Source organism: Propithecus coquereli, unplaced genomic scaffold (assembly GCF_000956105.1).
Source record: "Propithecus coquereli isolate 6110/MARCELLA unplaced genomic scaffold, Pcoq_1.0 Scaffold71, whole genome shotgun sequence".
Taxonomy (NCBI): Eukaryota; Metazoa; Chordata; class Mammalia; order Primates; family Indriidae; genus Propithecus; species Propithecus coquereli.
Genome location: NW_012153174.1, coordinates 11,545,030 through 11,570,443, shown reverse-complemented (window position 1 = coordinate 11,570,443; position 25,414 = coordinate 11,545,030). Strand labels below are relative to the sequence as shown.

General features: G+C 37.4%; 1 protein-coding gene across 2 annotated transcripts in view; it reads left to right on the top strand.

Annotated features, from left to right (window-relative positions):
* PCMTD1 (protein-L-isoaspartate (D-aspartate) O-methyltransferase domain containing 1) overlaps positions 1–25,414 on the top strand; it is a 67,262-nt gene that overhangs the window by 25,730 nt on the left and 16,118 nt on the right. For both annotated transcript variants that reach the window (XM_012661460.1, XM_012661458.1), the window contains 2 exons: positions 5,446–5,847; positions 20,279–20,381. In XM_012661460.1, the coding sequence (XP_012516914.1) occupies positions 5,541–5,847; positions 20,279–20,381 (410 nt within the window). In that variant the 5' untranslated portion in view covers positions 5,446–5,540. The remainder of the gene's footprint in view (positions 1–5,445; positions 5,848–20,278; positions 20,382–25,414) is intronic.

The window sequence follows — 25,414 nt, the reverse complement described above, 5'->3', positions numbered from 1 at the left end:
CAAATGGTCCAATATTGTTGGAATAGTAACATCAAACCTTGCTGCTAATTCACGCATAGGTTGAGATGGATTCGCTTCCACTACAGCTTTCAGCTTGTTATCTACCTTGGTCTCAGGTCACCCACATGGCTCATTTTCGAGATTAAAATCACCAGAATGGAACTTCTCAAACCATCGACATACTGTGTGTTCATTAGCCACATCCTTCCCAAACACTTTGATGGTATTTTGAGTTGTCTGTATAGCATTGGTTCCACAATGGAACTCATGTTCAAAATGACACGAATTTTTGACTTATCCATAGTTTCACCAAAATTGCTCTAAAAAAGAATGGGAAAGATAATCACAAGCCAAAATGTGCATTTGAAAAACTGAAGATGTACCTTTTACAATAGGAAAAAAAAAGTGCCAAAGTGAGATGTGAGAGCAATTGTCAAACTTAGTACTTAAGGATATCAGACATTTCAGACTTAATGACCTAGTAGATGTTCTTGGCAGCTTTTGGCAAGTGAGTAGTGAACTTTAGCTGAGTTCATTCTTTTTTTTTATAATGGCAATGGAAAAGAACTCAAAGTCTGTGAAATAATGTAAAGAGGTTTATTCTGAGTCGAATATATATGACTCTGGCCACCTGGAGAGCCACGCCCAAGAAGCCTTGAGCAAGTGATCTCTCTGTGGCTGGGTTACAGTTTGGTTTTATACATTTCAGGGAGACAGGGATTACAGGTAAAGTCATAAATCAATACCTGGAAGATGTATATTGGTTTGGCCTGAAAAGTCAGGACATCTTGAAGGAGGGGATTACAGGTTATAGGTGGATTTAAAGATTCTTTGCTTTGTGATTGGTGAAAGAAACGAAGGTTTGTCTGAAGGGCTTAAGAGTGTTTTAAGATAAGGAAGTCTGTTAATCAGAGACAAGCCACTGGACATATACCCAGACTCAAGTGATCTATTAAGTAAATTGATGACCTGCAGGTATAGTTTAAGCTTTGTCTTGTATAGCCTTAGGCCTGTTAATGAATTATAAACCAAGAAGGGGAGGGGACATGATGAGGCATGTCTGACCCCTCTCCTCATGGGCAGCAACTCAGCGTTAGGGTATTTCTGGAGTCCCCTTGGCCAAGTCCGGGTCCATTCAGTCAGCTGGGGTGCTTAAGATTTTATTTTAGTTTACAATAATTGTTTCATTGTATCTATTTATTAGTCTAGTCTTTGAGAAAATGTTTTCCCCCTGTGTAGTTCCTCTACACTCAAAGCAGCCTTGGTCCATGACTCCCATGACTAGAGCTTTGAGGATGTAAGGAGCATTCTTTATTTATTGCCTCAAACAGTGTGTTCTCCTTTGGGTCATTGGTGAATGAGCTTTCCCCCAGAGCTGGGTAAGCTTTGTCCTCACTTTGACAGAGAAAGGAGCAGCAAGGAGCAATTGGCTGCTCCTCTCTGGGTGTCAGGAGGGAAGCCAGCATGCATTCTGTTCTCCCTCCACTCTGTAACATCTGCCTGCCATCTGTCTGCTTCTCACCTCCTTTGACTTGTCAGCACTTAACCCTCCACTAAGCTGCCTAAAAGACACTGTAACACTGAATGGGATCTTCAGCAGTTCTTCCCTAAAACAAACAGATTTAAGCCACAACTCTACATTTTGGAAGAATAGCAAGAAACGTTTGGAACACTTGCAAATTATTTCAGATATGTATATGTGAATGTGTCCTCTATTTTCTACCCCCAACTCCAACACACATTAGACAGAAAATGCCAAGGAGCGAAGGTGTGTTTTATGAATAAATATGATGATTTCCTTCTCAAACAGACACGACTGCTTAAGCTATTCTGTCCCTTATTCTACTCTGATGCTTTCTCTTTTCTGTCTTTTCCTTTTCTGCTTTCTCTTAGATTCCTTACTTTCCATTATTGTATAATGCAGGACTTGAACACTCCTAAAATTGTCTCTTCTCTGTGGAGAAAAAGGTGGCAGGAATGGGGCAGTAAAAATTGTGACCAAAGTAACAGAAATGCCGAGGGCATGGACAGCCATTCCTAGATAACTAAAACTTTCACTGTATTCAAATACAGGTTTGGCCGATGCTGAAAATGGCATAGAGCTCTGGGGACCTTAGAAGTTGTAGAATATAGCCTTTTCATTTCACAGATGAGAAAATGACATTCTGGAGATTTACCCAGATCCATACAGTAAAGTTATCTATGGAACCAAGGCTGGACCTTGGTCTCTTGACTTGTATTTGGTAGTTTTCTGTGATTACGATGAGATTATCTCAGAATTAGCAAATCGCAAACACTTTCATGATCCGCTCCTGTGCTGGCTTTTTTTTTTTCTTGAGACAGAGTCTCACTCTGTTGCCCTGGCTAGAGTGAGTGCCGTGGCGTCAGCCTAGCTCACAGCAACCTCAAACTCCTGGGCTCAGGCAATCCTCCTGCCTCAGCCTCCCGAGTAACTGGGACTACAGGCATATGCCACCATGCCCGGCTAATTTTTTCTATATATTTTTAGTTGTCCACATAATTTCTTTCTATTTTTAGTAGAGATGGGGTCTTGCTCTTGCTCAGGCTGGTCTCGAACTCCTGAGCTCAAACAATCCACCCGCCTCGGCCTCCCAGGGTGCTAGGATTACAGGCGTGAGCCACTGCGCCCGGCCTGGCCTTTTAATATTGGTTGCTTTACTCTCATAAAAAATTATGTATATTTCAAGTGAGAGGATTATTATTAAATTACCAGAATGTTCACTACAAATTTTAATTTACAAGCTCCTCAAGTGTACCTCCATTACAATCAATTCAAAATCCTCTTGTCTGACAGGGGATTGATCACATCCTGGTCTGTACAGCAGTAGAATATCATTTCTTTGGATTTTGGAAGAATATTTCATGGCAAGAGGAAATGCTTAAGATTTATTAAGTGAAAGTCCTGAATACTGTATACAGTATCATACCAATAGTGTGTTTAAAAAAACCTGATTCTCAGGTCCATTGCTGTAGGTTTGAAAACAGGTCTTTCTGTATACAGATTATACCACACAGGATACACCCTCTAAGATGGAATTGGAATTGTCCTGCTCTTGTTAAAATTTCTGATGGGCTCTCTGTTGCCTATAGTAGACTTCCTTAAATTAGAATGGACTCCTGTGTCTCTAGGAGTTAAGGAGTCTTCTGAAACTTCAGAAGGCTGATTCATTCAGTTTTTAATAAATTTGTTGAGATTCTTAAAAGGGTCCAGGCTAAAAAAAAGAAATCACTGGGCCTACAAGATAAAGGCCGTTATGGTGCTAACAAGTGCTCAGCTATAGGTAGTTTCTCAAAGGCACCATCTATTCTCTTGACTCAGGACCAGCTGTTTCCTCAGCTTAGAGTTCCCCACTCCTTTAACTGTTTTGCATTGTGTTGTGCCTTTAGGGAAGCTGTCCTTGATCCCTGGATCCAGTTTCCTCTTTGGGTTCCTCTAGACTCCTGTGCATTGTACTAACTACTCTACCCCTTACAGATGGTTTCTCACTTGAAATTGAGCATAACAATGCCTTTCTCATAGGCTTATTGTAATTTTTAATGAGATAATATACAAATAACACAGTACAGTATCAGTAAACGGTGGTAGTTTTTGCTTAGTTGATTCTTCCTCTTTCCTTTTTCTCACCAGGAATGTGAGTTAAGTAATAAAGATGATGTTTGATTGATTGTTTTGCTATGATAATTTTGAATAGAATGGAGTTCGTAAGGACCTACGAAGGTCAGGTCCTTATTAAGCCCTAGAACCAACACTATAGGGGAATAATTTTTCAGACTAGCAAATTGTGGCATTTACAATAGAGCAATATGTTAAACATCTGTCTGTGGTCAAAATTACTCTTATGAAATCCTTACCAGGTCACTGGATACTGATACAGACTATCTCCCAGTCTGGTGTAGCCGTTTTTTCTTTCACTATAGGAAGAGAGTCATTCTTTGGGTACCAGGTGAAAAAGTTGACTTGTGCTTAGAGGCCATGTTATTAAAACAACAACAAACTTGAAATGCTAGAAGTGACATTAGCAAATTGAGTTGCTTGAGCTATAGAAGGATGCCAAAATTAAGACCTAAAGAATAGCGGATTGACATCTCCCATTGTACTACATGCTGCAAAATACACTCATTGAGGAGAAGGGTGCTGTAAGCCCTTGTGCTTCTAAAATTATTTCTTTCTTTGTGCTGGAGAGAAGCAGAACCAGCCAATTTTGTATAAGCATGTTTGAATAAAATATGTGTGTAGTGTGTGTTAACAGTATTTATTCAGACAGTTCTTAAGGAGATCGTAGGAAAAGGACAGAGGGCACAGACAGAAGACAGTGTGACAGGCTCTGCTGAGCTAGTGCCAGGGGTCTGAGGAGGCTCCAGGCCCCGATGGCTTTTCCTCTCTGAAGTCATATTGAGGGTACAGCCTTGCCAGAGTTAGTTCTCATAACTCTTGTTTTTGGCCGTGGGTATTTCATTTCTCACTTTCTTCCTCTCCTAATGTATTAATTCAGAAATTGATACATGTTTACTTAACCATAGGTGAATAAAGCTTAAATTGTATATTCAGTATTATGTGTTGAAATTCTTTAGTTTATCAAGTTGCACTTATGTTTACATTTGAAAATGCTGAGCTTAATCTGTTAAAGTTCATTGTATGTGGAGGGGTGTGTGTGTGTGTATAAAACATGTTCTAGTACTTGGACTATTAAAAGTTGTTAATAAAATTTGTGGTCTCATTATTTATCACGACAAGGTTTACCAAACAACAGTCCTAATGTGTATGTATTAAACATGTAGGTCTGGGTTTTTTCTTTTTGTATTTTTTATTCAGTGTTTGGATAATACATTTGTATTAACGTCTTAAATTTATGTAGTGCATTTTAGAATTGTTAGCAATTTTTAAGTTCAGGAATTTTAAATCAGTCAACTAATTGCTTATTAAACTAGCATTACTATAAGGAAGCCATGTCATTTAGTGATTAAGAGCATGGTCTTTAAATCTGAAAGACCTGGGACTAAGTCCCAGCAGTGCCACTTTCCAGAGCAGCACTGTCCAGTATGGCAGCCGCTAGCCACACTAGTACCTATTTAGCATTTGAAATGTGGCTAGGTTGACTAATTGAATTTTAAATTGTACTTAATTTTAATTAATTTAGATCTAGGTAGCCATGTGTGACTAGTGGCCACCATAATGGGCCTCACAGTACTAGTGATTTCTCTGTGTCCCAGTTTTTCCCATCTGTACAGACCAATCATACTTTAGCTACCTTTTGTGGTTATAGGAATTAAATAAAATAATATACTTAAGGAGTTTAACCCTATGCCTGGAGCAGAATATGTCCTTGAGAAATGGTACTTAATTATATTGACATCTATTTAACAAACTGAAATTATTTCCCTTTTGAGCGTTAATTTAAACCTGTTTTTATTCTTCCCTTCCAGGATTAATTTATTTTTGGAAATCAAGTGCAATATTGGAAGCTATTTCTACTAATTTTATTACATTTTAAAATTTATGATTTGATTTGAATACTATCATGGGAGGAGCTGTGAGTGCTGGGGAAGATAATGATGACTTAATTGATAACTTAAAAGAAGCGCAGTATATCCGCACTGAAAGAGTGGAGCAAGCCTTCAGAGCTATTGATCGTGGAGATTACTATCTGGAAGGCTACAGAGACAATGCTTACAAAGACTTAGCCTGGAAGCATGGAAACATCCACTTGTCAGCACCTTGCATTTATTCTGAAGTTATGGAAGCATTGAAACTTCAGCCAGGATTGTCTTTTCTTAACCTGGGAAGTGGAACCGGATATTTAAGTACAATGGTGGGCTTAATTTTAGGTAATTTTATTTTTGTAAAATTCTATTTTTAAAAAGCTGGGTTTGTATTATTATTTATGATTTACAGCACTTGTAACTTTGTATACAGCGTGTTTGAATGTATATACTTATAGTAGTTATCCTTTCTTCTTAAATGTGAAAACACAAAATGGTAGTAATCTTTTCTTATTCCCAGCCTTGATCTTGATGGTTAGCTCCCATATGCAGTCCTAGACTTATTGTAGCTTTTGGAACTGTTCCCCAACCATCAGTCACTGTCTGTCCTTAAAATTGAGCAAGTGGTAGGCAGGAAACTCAGGGGTATGATTTAGTCTATTTAGGTAAAGTATTTTGTCTGCTGGCAGATAAAGTTTGATAGTTATCAGTGTCCCATTTTAAATGGTAAGAGAATTGTGCCGGGTTTTTTGGGGAGATGGTGTGTGGGATATAGAGGATGTGACACTGGTGAGGCAAAGTGAGGGATTGGAGAAAAACAGAAGAGAGAAGTATGTGTTCATTAAACTTTGAGCATACTTAGTGACTGCCCTGCCAGACTTGTTTGTTCCTGGTGTGAGCATACAGCAGTTACCAAAGGGACAAAGATTTCTACCTTCCTGGGTGTTTACTCTGAAGACTAAATATTGTTCAATGTTCCTAATAATTCTTTGACATGCATACTATTCTTAACCACATTATATAGGTGAGTAAACTAAGGCACAGGGAGGTTAAATAACTTGCCTAAAGTCACATAGCTATGAGGTGACAACTGGAAAATACGGAATATAGGTGGAAAAAGCATGGATGGAGAGAAATCTGCCGTATGATATTGTGTTGGATGGAGGATGAACAACCATGAAATTTACTAAGCCATTGAGTCCAGCCGCCGTATTTACTGAGCATCAAGGCCCATGACATAGACTCTTTCCCTTGAGTTAGCAGACTGGGGTGGTAGGGGTTGGAAGACATAAAATCACCAGTCCTCATCTAGTGTGATAGATGTTATAGTTGAGTTACATGCTCAAGTTACAGGGATGAGACTGTGGTGTAAACTTCATTCTGAAGTGATAGGAAATCATTGAAGAATATTATGTAGAGAATGACATTCTCTAGTAGGGTGACTCTATGTCCTAGTGTGCTGGGACAGTCTTAGTTACCCCTGTTGTCCTAGCATCCGTGTTAATAATGACCTTTCATTCCCCAAAGTGTCCCAGTTTGTACAGTAAATTATTTAGTCATATTATGTGACTTTTAAGCCGTTTTCAGTCCTAAATTCCCTTTTCCTACACACTAGCTAGCCCCTTACTCTCTTAGTCATGGAACCTGCAATCTATTTCATTAAAAAGGGGGGGGTTCATTCCACACTTGAGTTACTTCCTGATACATAGTTAGTGCTCAAAAATGGTAGTAAATTACTAATTTCTATCAATAAAGAGAAATTTAAATGCTTACATTTAAATTTGGTGCTCCTCTTTATCCTGAGATAGGAATTTCTTAGTAGGTTGAAACTTTCAGATGTCTTTCACTTCTATGACTAGAGTCTCTTTGAAAAAGGGAATCTCTAGGGTTTGAGAGTCTTCAAATCAAAGGAAACTTGGGGGTGAGGGTGAGTAGGGGCACCTACTTGTTTTTAAAAAAGAGAGAGAGTTGCCATCTTTGAACCAATGCATTTCTTGACCAACTCTGGCAGCTCTAGGCTGGAATCCTGGCCTCAGACCATGTCTGGCCAGCCTCAGCGCCTGTTTATTCTGTCTTCCACTTCAGTAGCACCTGCCAGCTGGCTCCTGTGGAGGGAGGTCAGTCTAGCCAAACTTGGGGTAGGGGATGTTTGTGTCATAATCAGCAATCTTGCCAGCAACAAGGTCACCTTCTTAGACTCATTGCCTTGTCCCATTCTACAAGAGATGCACTTGTAGGCATATGTCAGACTTTATTGTGTGTTGAATGTCTTTAATGCATACTGTAGGGCAGTGTGGGGTAACAGACCCTTGTGTAAGTGATCCACAAGGCACTGTTTTCCTCCTGCTATAAGGCTTGGAGGAGTCAGGATCTTCAGTTATGTGTGTATGACCATGGCTCCTGGATTCTGTTCCTGGATCTATCTTTGTGTAATCCTACACAGTTAAGACCAAGATAGAGTTGTTCTCCTTTTGATTAGAAATATTCCTTTAGTGAGAAAGATAACATTTTAAAGAAGGAAAGGCAGAAATAACAGTCTGTAAAACTGTGATTACACCACCAAGCTTCTGAGGAAGCTTAATCTTTTTTCCCCTGCCCTGTATTTTTGGTTTGTGTTTTGTGTGTATTTTAAGTTGAAAAGGGAAGGGGATACAGCCATAAAAATCACTTAGAACTCCATCCAAAGAAGGATGTTTACGTGCTCCCTGTAATTGAGCACAGTGGATCAGGTTTGGCACCACTGCTTTACAGCCACCTTATTAACAGAAGTTTTCTGTCTGTTAAAACAGTATAATAGCAGGGCTCTCAGCCATTTTTCTCTGCCAGTCACAAGACGGAGATGGCAGGTGCTCACCTTTGGCACTGGGTCCTATTTGAAGACATACTCAGTAATATAATCCAGAGGAGTCTGTGCTGAAGCAAGGAGAGCACGGCATCTGTGATTTGGTAACAGGGTTAAGGAAAATGCCCCCTTGCGGAATTCCCACTTCCATCTAGACACACGTGTGTAGAGGATGGGCTATAATTAGAGAGCTTTTGTTCAGTGAAGGGAAGTTAGGTTTTTCTTCAGAAACTTTCCTGTGATTAAAGTACACTTGAAGCAGTTATTCACAAATTTAATTTTACCCCAGACATGGAGATCACTCTGACACCTAAGATGTCTCATTGAGACATCTTGAATTTCAAATTGAAGAGAATTTGGGTTCTCCTTGTTTCTTTAAGAGTCTTCCTAGAACTAAGAATTTCACACAGAATCTAGTGCTTAATTGATTCTCCTCTCAGTGCTATCTTTTCATCCTTAAGGAATTTTATTGAAAAATAGGATGCAAGAAAAGAGGCCCCCCAATTCTAGTACATTATCTCTGCTTTTTGTAATTGAATTAAATATCAGGACCATGGAGGCAAGTTATTCTGATAATCTCTGGTTCAGGTAGGCATTCTGAATCCTGATCCTTCTTGCTTAGGGGTTCATTCCCATTTTCTTATATAACCCATAATAAAAAAATTATAGGTGTCTTATAAAACCTATAATATATAGATTCATCCCACTTAATGAGTTTCTTAGTCTCTTGCCTAGTTCCTTAGTTAATAGGAGTGTCCCTGAGGAGACTGCTAGAATCATTCCAGCACTGTGGATGCCACTAGCTTGGAACATTTGTTCCTAAAGGTGAAACAGTTGGCAAGCCGGGAACTTACTGACAAAATGTATAAATACCTACAGCTGCTGCACTGTTCAAAAGGGCTGGTTAGTTAAGCTATATGCTGCCATCATGTTTGACCTCTACACTCCTTCCTTACAAAAGGTTGTTAAATGGTCCTTACTCAGCTAACCTGTATTGCCTTTGACCTCAGGTACTCAAGTTTTCTCTTCCCCGCGTGCTCATTCATGCTTTTTTACTTTCCCTCTCTCTCTCCCCCTCCCTTTAATGAAATATGATTTACATACCATAAAGTTACCCATTTAAGTGTACAGTTCAGTGATTTTTAGTAAATTTACAGAGTTGTCCAAACGCAACCACAGTCTAATTTGAAAATTCTTCCATTATGCCAAAAAAATCCCTCATGCCCAATTGCATCTACTGGTCCCCACCCAGCTCCTGGCAACCAGTTACCTACTTTCTGTCTATAGATTAGCCTTTTCTAGACATTTCATCTAAATGAAATCATACACTGTGTGGTCCTTTGCATCCAGCTTCTTTCTCTTACCACTATGTTTTCAAGGCTCATCCAGGCCGTAGCATGAATGAGTACTTTATTCCTTTTTATGGTTGAATAATACTCCATTGTATAGATATATAACACATTTTGTTTATCCGTTCACCAGTTAATGGACATTTGTGTTACTAGTTTTTGGCCGTTATGAATAATGCTGCTAGGAGCATTCAGGTACAAATCTTTGTGTAAACATACGTTTTCATTTTTCTTGGATAGATTCTTAGGAGTGAAATTGCTGGACTGTGTGGTAAATTTATGTTTTAACTTCAGGAATTGACATGCCAGGCACGATGGCTCAAGCCTGTAATCTTAGCAGTTTGGGAGGCTGAGGCAGGAGGATCACTTGAGGCCAGGAGTTCAAGACCAGCCTGAGCAAGAGTGAGACCTCATCTCTGCAAGAACAGAAAAACTAGTCAGGTGAGGTGTCGTGAACCTATAGTCCCAGCTCCTCGGGAGGCTGAGGCAGGAGGATTGATCGCTTGAGGTTGCAGTGAGCTATGATGACACTGATGTTACCTGTGAGACAGGGATGGACTCTGTTCAGATGCCACCCTCTGCGGAACGTCACCCCGTGTTCCCAAACCGCCTCTGTGCCCAGTGGGGATCGGGCTCTGACACCTGTGCACACACCTGGGCCCTATTTCTCTTCCTGCTCAGTGCTGGTTTCTAGACTTTGGCCCCGTGCAACTGATTTTATTTTCTGAACTTACGGAGGCTGTCTGCTCTCTCCACCTGTGCTGGTCTTTTGTCGTAAGTAACAACATTGATCGTGTGCTACTTGACTGGAAGGCAGGCAGGGCAACACAGTAAGACCCTGTCAAAAAAATACAATAATAATAAAAAGAAATGTACAAACTGTTTTTCAGATTGGCTACACCATTTTACATTCTGCCGATGTTTGAAGTTCCAGTTTCTCCACATCCTTACTGGCACTTATATTGTTTGTTTTTTGGTAGCTAGCTTAGTGGATTTGCATTGGTATCTCATTGGTTTTAACTTGTACTTCCCTAGTGACTAATGGTGTGGTACATGTGTTCACATGCTTGTTGACCATTTGTGTATCTTCTTTGGTGAAATGTCTGTTCACATCTTTTCCCATTTTTCAGTTGGGTTGTTATTCAGTTGTAAGTATTCCTTACATTTTGGATGTAAGGCTTTATCAGAAATACGATTTTCAAATGTTTTCTCATGCTCTTTGAAGTACTTCTTTTGGTTTACTTCAGGCCAAAGGCTTAGGGAGATCCAGAGTGGTCAGGTCCCCCTGTCCCCTGCCCTCCCATTCTTCTTGGTGAGATAAAACACATTTCTCGGTTTTTCCTCTATGTTCTTTTTAGGTATGTGATGCCTGTTCTTGGTATGTGGTTTATTTTGGGCTCTGTGAGCAAATCTGTTTTGAAACAACCTTTTCTTTAGGCTAATCACACTTTGTGAAATTGGTAAAGTCCTCACTATTTAAACTCTTAACTTCTTAATCCCAGTTAGGCTTCTGTGCATCTTTTTTCTTCCCTTGTACACTGTATGAAGTTGCCACCACTGTTCTTTTTCTTATTTTTTCCCCCCCTCCCTCCTGCTGGTTGTGGAGTAGAAATCATTACTCTCAACAGTCTCCTCCATTTTTTTTTTTTTTTTTTTTTTCACACAGAGTCTCACTCTATTGCCCTGGCTAGAGTGAGTGCCGTGGCATTAGCCTAGCTCACAGCAACCTCCAACTCCTGGGCTCATGCGATCCTCCTGCCTCAGCCTCCCGAGTAGCTGGGACTACAGCCATGCGCCGCCATGCCCGGCTGATTTTTTCTATACATTTTTAGTTGTCCAGATAATTTCTTTCTATTTTTTTTAGTACAGATGGGGTCTCACTCTTGCTCAGGCCTTGAACTCCTGAGCTCTGCCCGCCTTGGCCTCCCAGAGTGCTAGGATTACAGGCGTGAGCCACCGCGCTGGGCCTAATAGTCTCCTTCATTGATGGCACCTTTGAAAGTCAGTACCCAGGTGATTTTGTGTTTATGGATAATGTTACTGCTGATTTTTACAGGGCAATAAATAGTAAACAATGAAAATAAATATTAGAAAGCAATACATATTTTAGGAATTTTTACAAAGTTTTCATAGTAATTTCTTCTGGTTATATTTCCTCACATTGTTCTTAGAAGTTATGAGGGAATTTTCCCCAGTGATGTGAAGTGCTTTAGGTTAGGTTGTTGTTGGTGCATCTGGAGTGTTTGTCCTCATAATTAATTTGGGTCTTGGATGCAGTAAATACAGCCAGTCCTTATGTTTGCGAGTTCTGTCTTTGAAAATTCACCTATTTGCTAATATTTACTTGTAAACCTCCAAATCAAAACTCAAAATGCTTTTGCTGTCACTTGCAGGCTTGCACAGAGGAGTGAAAAATTTGAGTCTCCCACTGTGCATGTTCCTAGCTGAGGTGGAACAAGGTGAAGCTTGCGTGGCCGTCTTTTCTCACTTGTCACACAGAGATGCCCATAGGATGGAGATGGAAGGGCCAGGGCAGTGTAAGGAGCTCCACACTGCACTAGGACCAGTCGACAGGGCTTGAATCCCAGCTTCGGCAACAAGTTGTGGGGCGGCTCAGGCGAGTCACTAATACTTCTTAAGTTTATTTTCTCTTCTGTAAAATAAATAGACTCTACCAGGATGAGGTTTTAGGATATAAGATTATAATCTGAGATATGTATGTATGTATGTACATATTTCCCCTGTTGTAAGGGTGTGGATTTGAATGCGGGCTGAGGAAGATTTCTCACACAAAGATTAGGATATAAAGAGGAAAAGGTTTACTTTCTCAAGAAAGAAAGAAATGGAGAGAAAGAAAAAAAGAGCAAAGTGGCCCGGCACTGAGAAAGTAGAGGGAAATGCAGTAGCTGAGGAGAAGTGGCTCAGGCTTTTAAAGGGTAAAATGGTTTTTTTTTTTCTTTGCTACAGACTGGTAATGGGAGGCAGCTAGCAGGCGTTTCTGGTTTGTTCTCTTTTTTTTCTGTTCTCTGTGAGGCTGGCTTATCAGAGTCTTTGGGATGTCGTCTGATAAGAACTGGAACAGGGAGTTCACATCCCTGCTATCCACTTAGGGCTCTGCAAGGCTGTGAAATTGAAACCCAAATGAAACAATTTTAATTTTAAAGACTGAGTTTAGTCTCAGGTGGTTGATCAAACAAAACAAAGGGGGCAGTTGTGCTGTGAGTTTTCTCTTCAAAGGGGCAACTATGTGTTGCAAGTTTATTCCTCTGTTTGTTTGATAGTTTATCTGTTAGTTTATTAACAGGCTGTCCTTTCATCTAGCAGCAGTGGTTCAGTATTTGCTGATTCAGCGTTTGTTGGATTTTATAGAACATCACTACAACAAATGGCAGTCAACTGTATATTACTAAACCTTTCAGAATGTTTCCTTATCTTTAAAATAATTCGTGAATCTCTGCCTCTGAGTGTAAGAGCTGGCATCTGTGGAATTGTCTGTGATGCGGTCTTCCCTAGGCTGGGTTGGATGTTGGACTAAATGTCTTAGATTAGAGCCAGGTAGACCGGAGTTGGCAGAGCTGCTTGGCCTGCTGGAGTTCTTGGTCTAGTCTGGAACCTGCCTTCACATTCTCTCTGGGTTTGGCTCCTGCAGATTCAGCCCATCCACCCTCCCACACCCTTACAAGGATTGTTTCCTTGAATTTCAAGTCTTAGTGTGTTACATTTGTCAATGCTTTCTTTGTCCTTCTTTGGAAATTACTTTGGCTTTAGCCTGTAGTGAAGGGTGGATCTTTCTTCTGTCTTCAAGGGACATACAGAGGATTCAGATTCTTACCTCCATCCTCTGTCTGCTTGATCTTCCGACCTGCGCTCACAGCTGGATACTGAAGTGTGTGCTGTTTCTTCTTCAGTGTGCACAACATTCCGAAAGTTCACCTTGTCCTCCCCTCTCCCACACAAGACAAAAAAGTGCAACAAGTTCTCTTTTTTCTCCTGTGTTTCCTTTCTTGATGAAAGGTATTTTTTTCTTCTGAATTACTCAAGGCAGAAATTTGAGCATCAGTCTCTCCTTTCTCTTTAATTCTATTTTGTAGTATCGGTGACATGACAGGACTCAAAAGTCCAAAAGTATCAAAGGGCATACTTGTAAATATTTTCCTTCCCTCCTTCTTTCTGTCCTCCATTTTGTCTAGTTGTCTCTCCACTTTGACAATAACTTTAACAGAACACTGAGGACACCTCAGTTTTTGCATGATACTCACGTGATGCTTATTGGGATGATAGTTGGCTTGAAATCAGAAGAAAAATTTTTTTAGGAATAAAAGGAACATTTATTGCATTTCAAAAGATTTCTGTCAAATGGCTAAATTTTTTAAAGTTTTTTTGTGGACATGAGGTCTCACTGTGTTGCCCAGGCTGGTCTCAAACTCCTGGCCTCAAGTGATCCTCCTGCCTCCTAAAATGCTGGGATTACAGGTGTGTGCCACTGTGCCTGGCCAAACAATTAAAATTAATACGAAATTAATTTAGAGTGGAATGTACTTATTTATAAGATTTAGTTCTGTGAAATGTCTGATTCTCTCAGATAAAATAGATTTGACATATACTTATTTTTTTGCCAACATACATTATTTTAAAATCAAGACATGAAAAATATGCATTTTTATGCTTTATATATATTATTTGCCTCATTCTTTATTGTAAATCTTTAAAATTTGAGACCATAGCTATGTTGATGTACATATCATTCTTTAAAGAAGTAGTGGTTATATTAGGTCCTGTACCAGCTGCTGAGGGTATTAGTGGTGCACAGGATACATCTCCTACCCTTGAAATGCACATGTTATTTCTGAACTAGCACTAGAGGTACGGTATTACTCTTATTGGCTGTTCGTAATTAGTTTAGTAGATATTTATTTATTTATTTATTTATTTATTTGAGACAGAGTCTCGCTTTCTTGCCTGGGCTAGAGTGAGTGCCGTGGCGTGAGCCTAGCTCACAGCAACCTCAAACTCCTGGGCTCAAGCAATCCTTCTGCCTCAGCCTCCCAAGTAGCTGGGACTACAGGCATGCACCACCATGCCCAGCTAATTTTTTCTATATATTTTTAGTTGTCCAATTAATTTCTTTCTATTTTTAGTAGAGACGGGGTCTCGCTCTTGCTCAGAGCTGTTCTCGAACTCCTGAGCTCAAACAATCCGCTCGCCTAGGCCTCCCAGAGTGCTAGGATTACAGGCTTGAGCCACTGCGCCCGGCCTAGTTTAGTAGATATTTATTGAGTATTTATGTGAATTGATCACTATATTGGCTTTGGGTATCTTCAGGTACTTCACAAATAAATATGCAGTGGAATGAAAGAGCTGATGAAAATGACTTCCAGAGAAAATGATTGCATTAGAAATAATTTTGATCAAGATCTGAAGCTGTTTAAATTAGCTTTTTAAACATTCTGTTTAAATTAACACTTTCAGATCTTCTGTATACATATTTCTAAGATTCATGTGTAATGAAAGAAGGTAGCACTTATATACCCATAGACTAAGAGAAGCCTAAAGGACTGGAACTTGTTTCTAGTAAATTCCAGGACTTGTGTCATGAGGCCTTTCCCAAAACTAGAGAGCAGAGAACAAAGTGTCTACTTTTGTTAGCTCAGAATGGTTAAGCTAACATGAAAATACTCAGTAAAAATTTGACACTGTTTGTCTTTAGTATACTTTTTTCAGCGTAGTATAATAGGATGAGAGAAACTGTAAGAAATTAAATATATTTTAATAAATGGCAATAGAGTAATTTCTCTTAATTACCTAATTAGTGATTGCTTAGCCTTTTGCTAATTCCTTTTATTCCCTTTCCCTTATCTACCTTCGGACTATTTTATGTCTGTACATTGTACTGCAGGATATTCATGGAAAGAAAGGGTGAAACCTATTACTGTCTATTTTTTACCTGTTTCTGTCCTGGGTACTTCTAAAGTTACTTTTAAATCTTCCCAAAGAATGCCTTATTTTATAAACTAGAATTTGTAATAAAATACTATTGTAATTTCTTGAAAGATCTTTTTATGTATATATTTTAGCTCTTATTGACTTTATACTAGTTTCATAGAAACCAAATAACTTATTCACCTACTCCCCCTTGTGGTAAATATTTAGTTTTAGCCATAATGCTTTTACTTATAGTTATCAACTCTTGATATTACTTTATCAGTGAGAATAGAGATTTGAATAGTCCAGAATGGATATTAAAAATCATTTAGATTGGGCTTCGTAATTAGGAGTGTGTGGCTAGTGCTAGGTAACCCTAGTTGCATGTTAGGATTAATTGCAGTGCCTGGCTCACATCTGACTGATTCCCTTTCACCTGTCTGGTGTAGGACCCAGGCATTTGCCGTTGAAATCAAGTTAAAGTTAATTACTTTACCCCCCCCCCCTTTTTTTTTTTAAGGAGAGTCTGTCTCTGTTGCTCGGGCTGGAGTGCAGTGGTGTGATCCTAGCTCACTGCGCTTTGAATTCCTGGGCTCAAGAGATCCTCTTGCCTTAGCCTCCTGAGTAGTTGGGACTACAGGCCTGGCTAATTTTAAACATTTTTATAGAGACGGGGTCTCACTCTGTTGCTCAGGGTGGTCTTGAACTCTTGGCCTCAAGCAGTCCTCCTGCTTGGCCTCCTTAAATGCTGGGATGAAATTTTATCTTTTAAAAATTCAATTAAAAAATTCCCAAGTTATTCTAATATGCAGTCAGGGTTAAGAAACAATTATATAGGTTATGATCTTGTGGAGACTAACCATTTCTATCTGTCGGGAGAGAGCACATCATAATTTCTAACAACGGTTTGTTAACCATCTTGTGTTTTATAGTGTGTGAAGTACTTTTACATAATTCGTATGATTTTCCCAGGGACCACTTTATATAGTCTTCAGATGGTAACTGACTGGTCTCAGATTTTACAACAGTTAAGAGGAGAAACCAGTATTGGAAACCAACACTTTCTCACCATACCGATATTTCAGCCTTAGAGTCCTTGACTGAAATGGTGGATCTCGAATTATTTCATCTTTAGAGCTCTTCTAGTTATGTATTATGAAGTACTTGTTGCCCATGTGTTCTGTAACTTAGCTTTACACAAAATACTAAAGGCACAGTGAACTTTATTCACATGTAGTGTGAAGCTCTCAGGTTCCCTTGGCCTGCTGCAGGTAGGCTTCTACCTGTCAGCACCACACTGTCAAGTTGTTGGACATCACACGGAGTGGACCTAGATGTAAATGAGAAATACAGGTATTGCATAGACACTTCATACCTAAACCTAATAATTATTGACCTTTATGGGTAAGCTTTGGTTAACTGGTGGATGGTAAATGGGCTAGATTAGATCTAATTACTATAAAAGAAAAACAGTTTCTAGATTTTATTATATAGGAATTTTATTTGTTATTGCTCTCAATTAATAGGCTTTTGCTAGCCTTAAAAATCATTTCTTAACATTATATAGGATACCTAGGTATTTCTAATAACTGTTGTAATAAACTTTGACTTCTGTGTGTGTTCCTATTTTCTCTTTAATATTTAGCTATTAGAGGTAGTGGCCAACTGTTAGCATTTTCTTTTTTTAAGTATATGTTATAAAATAACCCTTATAGAAAAATCTTTGCATTGTTAAATACAAAATAACATTGGAATCTATTGAATACAGAGTCAAATTTATGCTTCACCTGGCCTGTTAACATCTTTTGGAAACAATTTCATTTTTTTGCATTGACAACTTGTACCTTTCTATTAAATATGTATATTGTTTATTCGAGCTTTTGCACAGTATATTTTCATCTCTTTCACTAGCCCCTTGTTTTTTTGTTTGGAAAAGTTATACATGCATATGGTTAAAACACACTTTAGACAAAAGCATATAATGATGAAAATGTCTCCTCACCTTAGATCTCTCAGTCCTCTTCCTCAGAAGCAGCTATGTATGCTTTTTCAGTTTTCTGTGTTTTATTTTCCTATTGTTCTATTTAATACAGATGTCAGATATGAATTGTAATAATCAGCATTGCACTACATTTTTATAGTACGCTTAATGTATTCTGCTTGTATATTCATTCTAAATAAATGAGATATTGGTAACATTGCTCTTTAAATTCAGCCTTTTATTAATGTATTTTTTCTTTTTATTTTAAACATGTTAATTGCTATTCGGATTAAGTGATAATTAAAGATATGCTTCCATATTTTAAAATTAAAGTTTCATTCATTAAAAATCATAAATGTTTGCACTAGATATTAATAGCATAGTGTATTCTACATGTGTATTTATATTATTTGTAAAGCAAATCCTTTATGTGTTAATGAAATTGTCTTTATCTTTCATTACTAACCATTTTGTGTCAAGATGTTATGAAAAGTTATGTGAAAAAACATTAAGAAATTTTCTTAAACTTTAAACCTTATTTCTAAAAGTTGCCACTTTGCTTTTGCTTTTAGACAATAAGCAGAAAAAAAGAACGGAAAAAAATCAGTGGCATCTTTAACTGAGGAACAACTTATCTAAATAGTCCCTTTTAACCTAAAACTATAAAATTTAGACTCCTTCTGTTAATAAGACAGTTAAAGTATGGCATAGAAGCTTTGATTTCCAGATTCTTAGCTCCTTTGTTATTGTGCTTATGCATTTCATCTTACAGGAAATGCAGAATGCCAGCAATATTGACCTTTTTTTTTTTATTGGTCTCTTATCTGTGCAGTCCTAGTTCTCTCTTTTCATAAAAGTGGCTGATTAGTCTAACTAAATTCTTAATGGAAAATGAAAATATAAAAATTTCTCTTAATGTTTTATGTTCAGTGGATAACCCTAAAAGGATAAAAGCAAAATTAGGTTCATTTCATAGGATAATATTTTTCTTACTGGTGTATAATGTTTAGTAATTATAGTTCAATTTGAATTTTTTTAAATGAAGAGAACTTTATTTGGATTTTCCTAACATTCTGTGTGTTGACCCCTATGTAAATTTAACATCTCAGAATATTCAGATTTAATATATAAAAAAGTGATATCACTACGTGTGATTTTCTGAGTTTAAATTTTTTTTGCCACTTTATTTTGGAAAAAATGAGAGTTTTACTCAGTTTATAGTAATCAGGAATTACAGGAGGGTCTTCAGTGATTTTCCAACTTAAATATGTTCCAGTTTTCAATGAAGGCTAATAGTTTCTAAGTAAGGAAACAAACGACAAGCAAAGCATTTAATATCACATCAATCAGAACAATTCATAAAGTATAAAAACATTGGAAAGGAAGGTAATTCTGTCTTTTGTGGTTGGATGAATCAAGTATCGTGTTGTTTTATCTGAGTACATTTTTCAAGGAAAATTAGTTTTTTTAAAAAAATGAGTACTGATTGAATAGGATAGGAATATAGTAGGTTAAAGCATTATCCTTATCTGATTTTGACTTGAAGATTGTGCCTGAACATTTTGGTTAAGTTTTTATAGTTTGGATATTTTCTAGACCACAAACTATTTTTTTCATGTACCGTTTGAACATTCAAACATGATAATTTATGTCTTATTTTTTTGGTTATTTTTAAAGTTCTTAGTGGCCAGTAGAAACAACTCCAATATGTACTATATTTTTAGACATTTAGTAGGGGGCACATTCAGTTAAGTATTTCTTAAACTGAAAATAAGTAATATACGTTTCCCTAAAAGACCAATCTCAAATTACAGTAAAACAAAAATGTTAAGTGGAAAACCTGGTTGACTCAATTTCATAAGTTGAGAATGGACTAACATAACTAGATCTGATTGTGTGTTATTTTCTTGCGGGGCATGAGGCAGATAGTATGTACAGTAGCCTTAGGAAAATGAGTCCTCATATTTTCAATGAGCTGGTACCACGGTGGGGAAAAGCACCAGCCCAATATCATCTCTAGGGGCTGAGAAAGCTCTCCCCTGTTCCCCTTTTCCAGGGAGGTTATCCCATCCATGTTCATGTAAAAAGAAATACCAAGGGAGAAGTGTGAAGTATTTTGGAACATGAGGGTCAGATCCCCTCTGCTGCCTTATGGCCACATTCTGCTAGACACTGGAAGCTCCAGAAGGCATAGAATGTGGTCTTGGCCTTCAAGGAATTTAGCATTTACTGGCTGGGAGTACAGATACTCTGAGTCATATATATATAATATCTGTGTCAACTCATGATTTCAGGTATTTTAGAATTAACAAATTTTTAGCAAACGATAAATGAAAATAATGGTAAAGAACTTAAATTTCATATGGAAATATGATTCTTTTGGCAGTCGTGTCCTGCCAGATAAGCTACTCCCTCGAGAGAACTCTGTGGGTTTCAACCTTATGCATAATAGCATTCTTTTTATAGAAAATGTGTGTGAACTGTGTTTTTTCCCCCCCTTTTTTACATAGATTTTCATTCAACTTTTAAGACTGTGGCTAGCAGGTATTTGCATATTTCGATGCAAATGCATATTTCAATGCATATTTAAATGCTCCTGTGATAGATAAATGAGCAGAAACTGAAAGAGCTCTCTGTAATGGCGCATCATTAATATTTTTTATAAAAATGCTACAATTGCAGGTCCTTTTGGAATAAATCACGGGATTGAGCTTCATTCAGATGTGGTGGAATATGCCAAGGAAAAACTGGAGAGCTTCATCAAAAATAGCGATAGCTTTGATAAGTAAGTATTCATATCTGTAGTTTTTGTTTGGAAACACTTAATAAATAGATATGCGTAACATGTCTGTTCATCAACATTGTTACTGATCCTAAATTGGTCAATTGATGCAGCAAAAATCAGTGCACTATAAAATGAGAAGAAAATTAAGAAAATTCCATGCTATGATTTTTATTCCATGCCATTCTATAGTGAGTTATAAATAATCTTTATTTAGTAATTTTATGCTACGGCCACTTTATTAGTCTATTCCATTCATTAAACATCATGCAGGTGTCTTTTCTGGACATACAACATAAAGATGCTTGTGATTATAATACGTTTCAGTACTGGTTTTATTACCTTTTGGATAGTAATTTAGTAGTTATGTCCTCTTTAATTGTAACCTAAGGGTGGTGCCTGTCATCATACAAAGAACTTTCTTTGAAACATTCAGCTACTTCGTGATATATCCAGAAGAAATTATCATAGAAATACATTGATATATCTTGTGACAGGATTGTTTTTGAGAAATTTGTTTACAAAACCATTGTCTTGAACTCATACTTCCCCTTAGAAGAAATAATACAGAGGCTTTGGCCCTCGGGTTGGCGGGGAAAGCCTCGTTGGTGTGTAATCTCACTAAAACTCTGCATCAGTGATGCTGTGGCACAGGGGCTAGTGTGCCGAAATCCACAGACTCAGTGCAGTCGTGTAAAATTAGGAGGGCTTTTACATCTCTAATTTTGTGTGTGTGTGTGACTTATTTTCAAAGAGAAAAGGCCTTTAAAAGGGAGAAGAAACACAGCTTAGAATACAGTCACTTTAAGTAACAAAACCTTAGTGCAAAAACATTGAGTTCCCACTTGGCTTGTTGGGAGTAGGCCCTCACTATCTTCAGTCCCTGGCTGTGACCATTAAGGTGAGAAACATGGGGGAGTCTGGACCAGGACTGAGAGATTTCCTCTAGCCCCCAGCCTGTGGACTGGTACCAGTCTGTGGCCTGCTAGGAACTGGGCCACACAGCAGGAGGTGAGCAGTATTTGCAGCTGCTCCCCATCGCTCGCATGGCCGCCTGAGCTCCGCCTCATGTCAGATCAGCCACTCTATCCCATCACCCCCAGATGGGACTGTCTAGTTTCAGGAAAACATGTTCAGGGCTCCCACTGATTCTGCATTATAGTGAGATGTGTAATTATTTCATTATATATTACAATGTAATAACAATAGAAATAAAGTGCACAATAAATGTAATGTGCTTGAATCATCCTGAAACCATACCCCTGCCCCAGGTCTGTGGAAAAATTGTCTTCCATGAAACCAGTCCCCCCTGGTGCCAAAATGGTTAGGGACTGCTGCTCTAGAGGGGCAATGCCATGACAGAAGCAGCCAGGAAGACCCTGTAAATATCTTCAGGGGAGTGTATTTTCCTTTCTCCTCCCTTTTTCTTCCCCTCTGCCCCTTCCTCTTGCATTTTTATTTCGTTCCTCTTTGCCGTTGCCAGTTTGTATTTATCCTCTGGCGAGTGGCATTTGATTGGTTGAAGAACAGAAAACTGACATGCTGTAGCAAAATTTTCAGTGCTTGGAGGAAAGGTGAGGTTTTGTGTCTTACCTTGGTGTGATCGTAACTGGATTATTAAAGACCTCAGTCAGGCAGGCTTAGAGGAGTTGGGAAATGCTCAGGTTTTATTTTTTTCCGTAATTAACTCAATGGATTTGAGCAAGTCACTTGAATTTTCTGTATCAATTTGCTGGACCCTATCCTTTACCTTATTTATGCTTGTCCTTATAAATAACATTTAATTCACATTTTGAATCATTTTTCAAGTGCTTACTGTCTTCATATTTTATTTCTGAGAAAAACACATTTGACAGAAATAAAAGTTTTAACCCAAGGTATTCGATAAGAAATTGGGATTCAGTTTTTGCATTTCTTTGTGTCTTTATCATTTCTCTGTTTTAGGATTACTAGCATGGTAAGTGCTTAGGATGTGGACATGAGTTTTTTATATAGTTACTAGAACTGTGTTAGAATTTTGTTGAATTTAATTTATATTAAGTATTTGTTTTAATGTTGAAACTTAATGTATATATGAGGGCCTTTTGAATACATTTGAACTTTGAAAATACAAAAGTAAAATTAGTAAAAGCAAGTGTTTAAGATCTCTTATAAGGTCTGTTATATATTAGTTATTAATACATTTTACCTATTAATACATGAAAACAGATAATATAATTTTGGATCATTAATTCAGTAGCGTATACTCAAGGAAGAACCTTGAATCACTGGAGCAACTCTCTGTACAGATTATCTGTTGAGCTCTAGTTTATTGCTGACAAGTGTATAGTCCTGGGAAATGTGTCATGATTTAAAGCATTTCTATGCTAATGTAATTTAAATATTAATTAGTCCCATGGACTATATTTAAGTATCTCAATTTTTTAAAATGTTCTAAAATTGTTTTCATATAATTGTAAGGTGAACAAATTTCCTTACCTTATGTTTCTTGACTTTTATTTTTGTTGTTACTGTTTATATAGGTTTGTTATTCATAAAATGACGAATCATAAAATACAGCGATATGACTGATCTAAATGTTTCTGTGTAATCTTTAATGGTTTTGTTTTAGTTACAATAATTAATAAGACCTTGTAGTTGTTTCTAAAATGTCACCAATTTTATTTGAAACAGATTCATACAAACTAGCCTGAGAAAGACAGTCGTGGAAATTTTATTTTCCTAGTTTTCAAATACCATACTAAAGTATTACTGTTACGTGTTTCAGATTTTAAAGTACCTTATATACAAAGAGGTAGTAGATACTAGAAAATGTTTCATTTTGCATAAAGTAGTGACTGGTTGGATTCAGGGGATGCTTTTTTGTTCCTTTTATAGAATTTGGTTTTTGTGACAAATTATAAGGATAGAATATTTTTCTTCCTATCTTAAATGTATTTGGATGATTTCTTTGTAATTTTTCTTGGTATTTGTGAATAATATTTCCACTTATTTTCAAGCTTTAAAAAATTTTGGTAAACTTGCTGTGCAAAGTGATTTTTAACACATTAACTGTCATGTGAGTTGTATTTAACTCACTATAGTTTTGAACCCAGGGCCTTGTGAAGCGTATGTAACTCACACACGCGTCTTTTCACTTTGAGAGCCGTGAGAACTATTTTTCAAGTTGCATATAACTCACACACAGAAAACAATTAAAAATAACAAATTTTTCATTAAATTACAATCATTTTCGAAGTTTTTATTCTATTTTCATAATAAAACACCGTGGCCCTAAGGAAAAATTTTTTTCTTAGTGTGGCAGTCACTGTGTTAAAATCCCATTTCTAAGCAGTTTTATTTTATTTAATTGTGTACAGGTCATCAAAATACATTTTAATTAACAAAATATAAAGTAACTGAGAAAAATTAATTGCCATTTATGTGCTCCTTAGTACCAGATTATCCTTGATTATGTGTAACATAGAAAGAATAAATAGCTAAAACCTAATACTCTTCCAATCTTTATTCTGTGGGTTTGGATATTATTTTATCAGGTCCTTTTTCAAAAGTTTTGTTATGTCACTTATGATTTACATTGCATTTTTAAAGTTTTCTTACATCTATTTGAAATCATAATGAACTCCCAAATACAGTGGTGGGGGGAATCCATAAATTCATCAGCATTAGAATACCATAAGATAATCTTTTAAAAAAATACAAATGTATGTTTTTATATTGTATAAAGCATGGTTCCTGTGTCTTGAAAGTAGTAGTATTTCTTTAGAAAAGTATTTTTATTATAATGTATGTAGTTTTAAACTCTCTATTTCTTAGTACTATATCAGCATATGAAATAATTTGGAGAAGCTACTCTGAATTTATTGTACTTGGAGATGAGAGGGAAGGGGGAGCTCTTATGTCTGATTTATTCTTTTGATACCTATGGTATTCCCAAACTTACTGTGAATCTCTTATGAAAATGATCTGATTTCAAGGGTCCTCTAAAACGTTGGCAGACTTTGCCTGTAGATCCCGGATAGTAAATCTTTTAGGCTTTCTGGGCTAAGTGGTCACAACCACCCAATTCTGCAGTTGTAGTGTAAAAACAACCATAGACACCATGGAAATGAATGAGCGTGGGGGTGTTCCAGTAACACTTTCTTTACAAAAGCAAGCTGTGGTCTGGATTTGGCTTGCTGTTCATAGTTTGCTGCTGACCCCTGTTCTGCTCTTGACACACACTCTCTGAAACATCTTGTTTTTAGCTGGACAAGTTTGGGACCTTAGATTTGCCTATGTTTTAAAGGCCCTTATTTGTCTGGCTTTTGTAAGAGAAGGAGGAAGTTGGGGAAGGTCAATTAAATGAATCAGTATTTGTGCATGTATGGTAAATAAAATAATCTCTCCAGCAGTAGTTACTTTGAAGAGTATGTTAGTTAAAGGAGCCTGAATTGTAAACATTTACTCCGTAAATACTTTAAATTGGTGATTAGTATAGCATTTATTTATGGCTACATGTATGTATTTATGTAATGTATACATGGGCATGTTGCTGATTTGGCTTCCTAGAACGCATACTTTGGAGAGGGTCATTTCCTTGTAAGGCAGTAGGTTAATAGATCTGTATCCCTCCTCTCCAATGTGACGGTAGCTATGATTTTGGAAATACTCTAATATCAGTAGCCAAGTGAGTGCAGTGTAGTTTGAATTATTAGGGGTTTTAATTCCATATTAATGGAATACCATTGTCTCTATATGCTTTGCCTTATAAATGAGTCATGATATGAGTTATGAAAACAGTAATGAGACGATAAAAAAAAAATAGCACCTAACATGCATTGTCTACTCACTAAGTGCCATTAAACATTCTAAATGCTTTATCCACAGTTCTAGAGACAATATTAGTGTTCACATTCCCCAGATGGGAAAATGGAGGGTTGGGAGATTTTTTACTTTGTTCTGGTTAGGATATGATAATGTAAACATTGACTTTTTCTAATATTTCTTCCCGGCAGTGAGCTGCTATCAGTGAATTACAGCCCAGCAACTTAGCA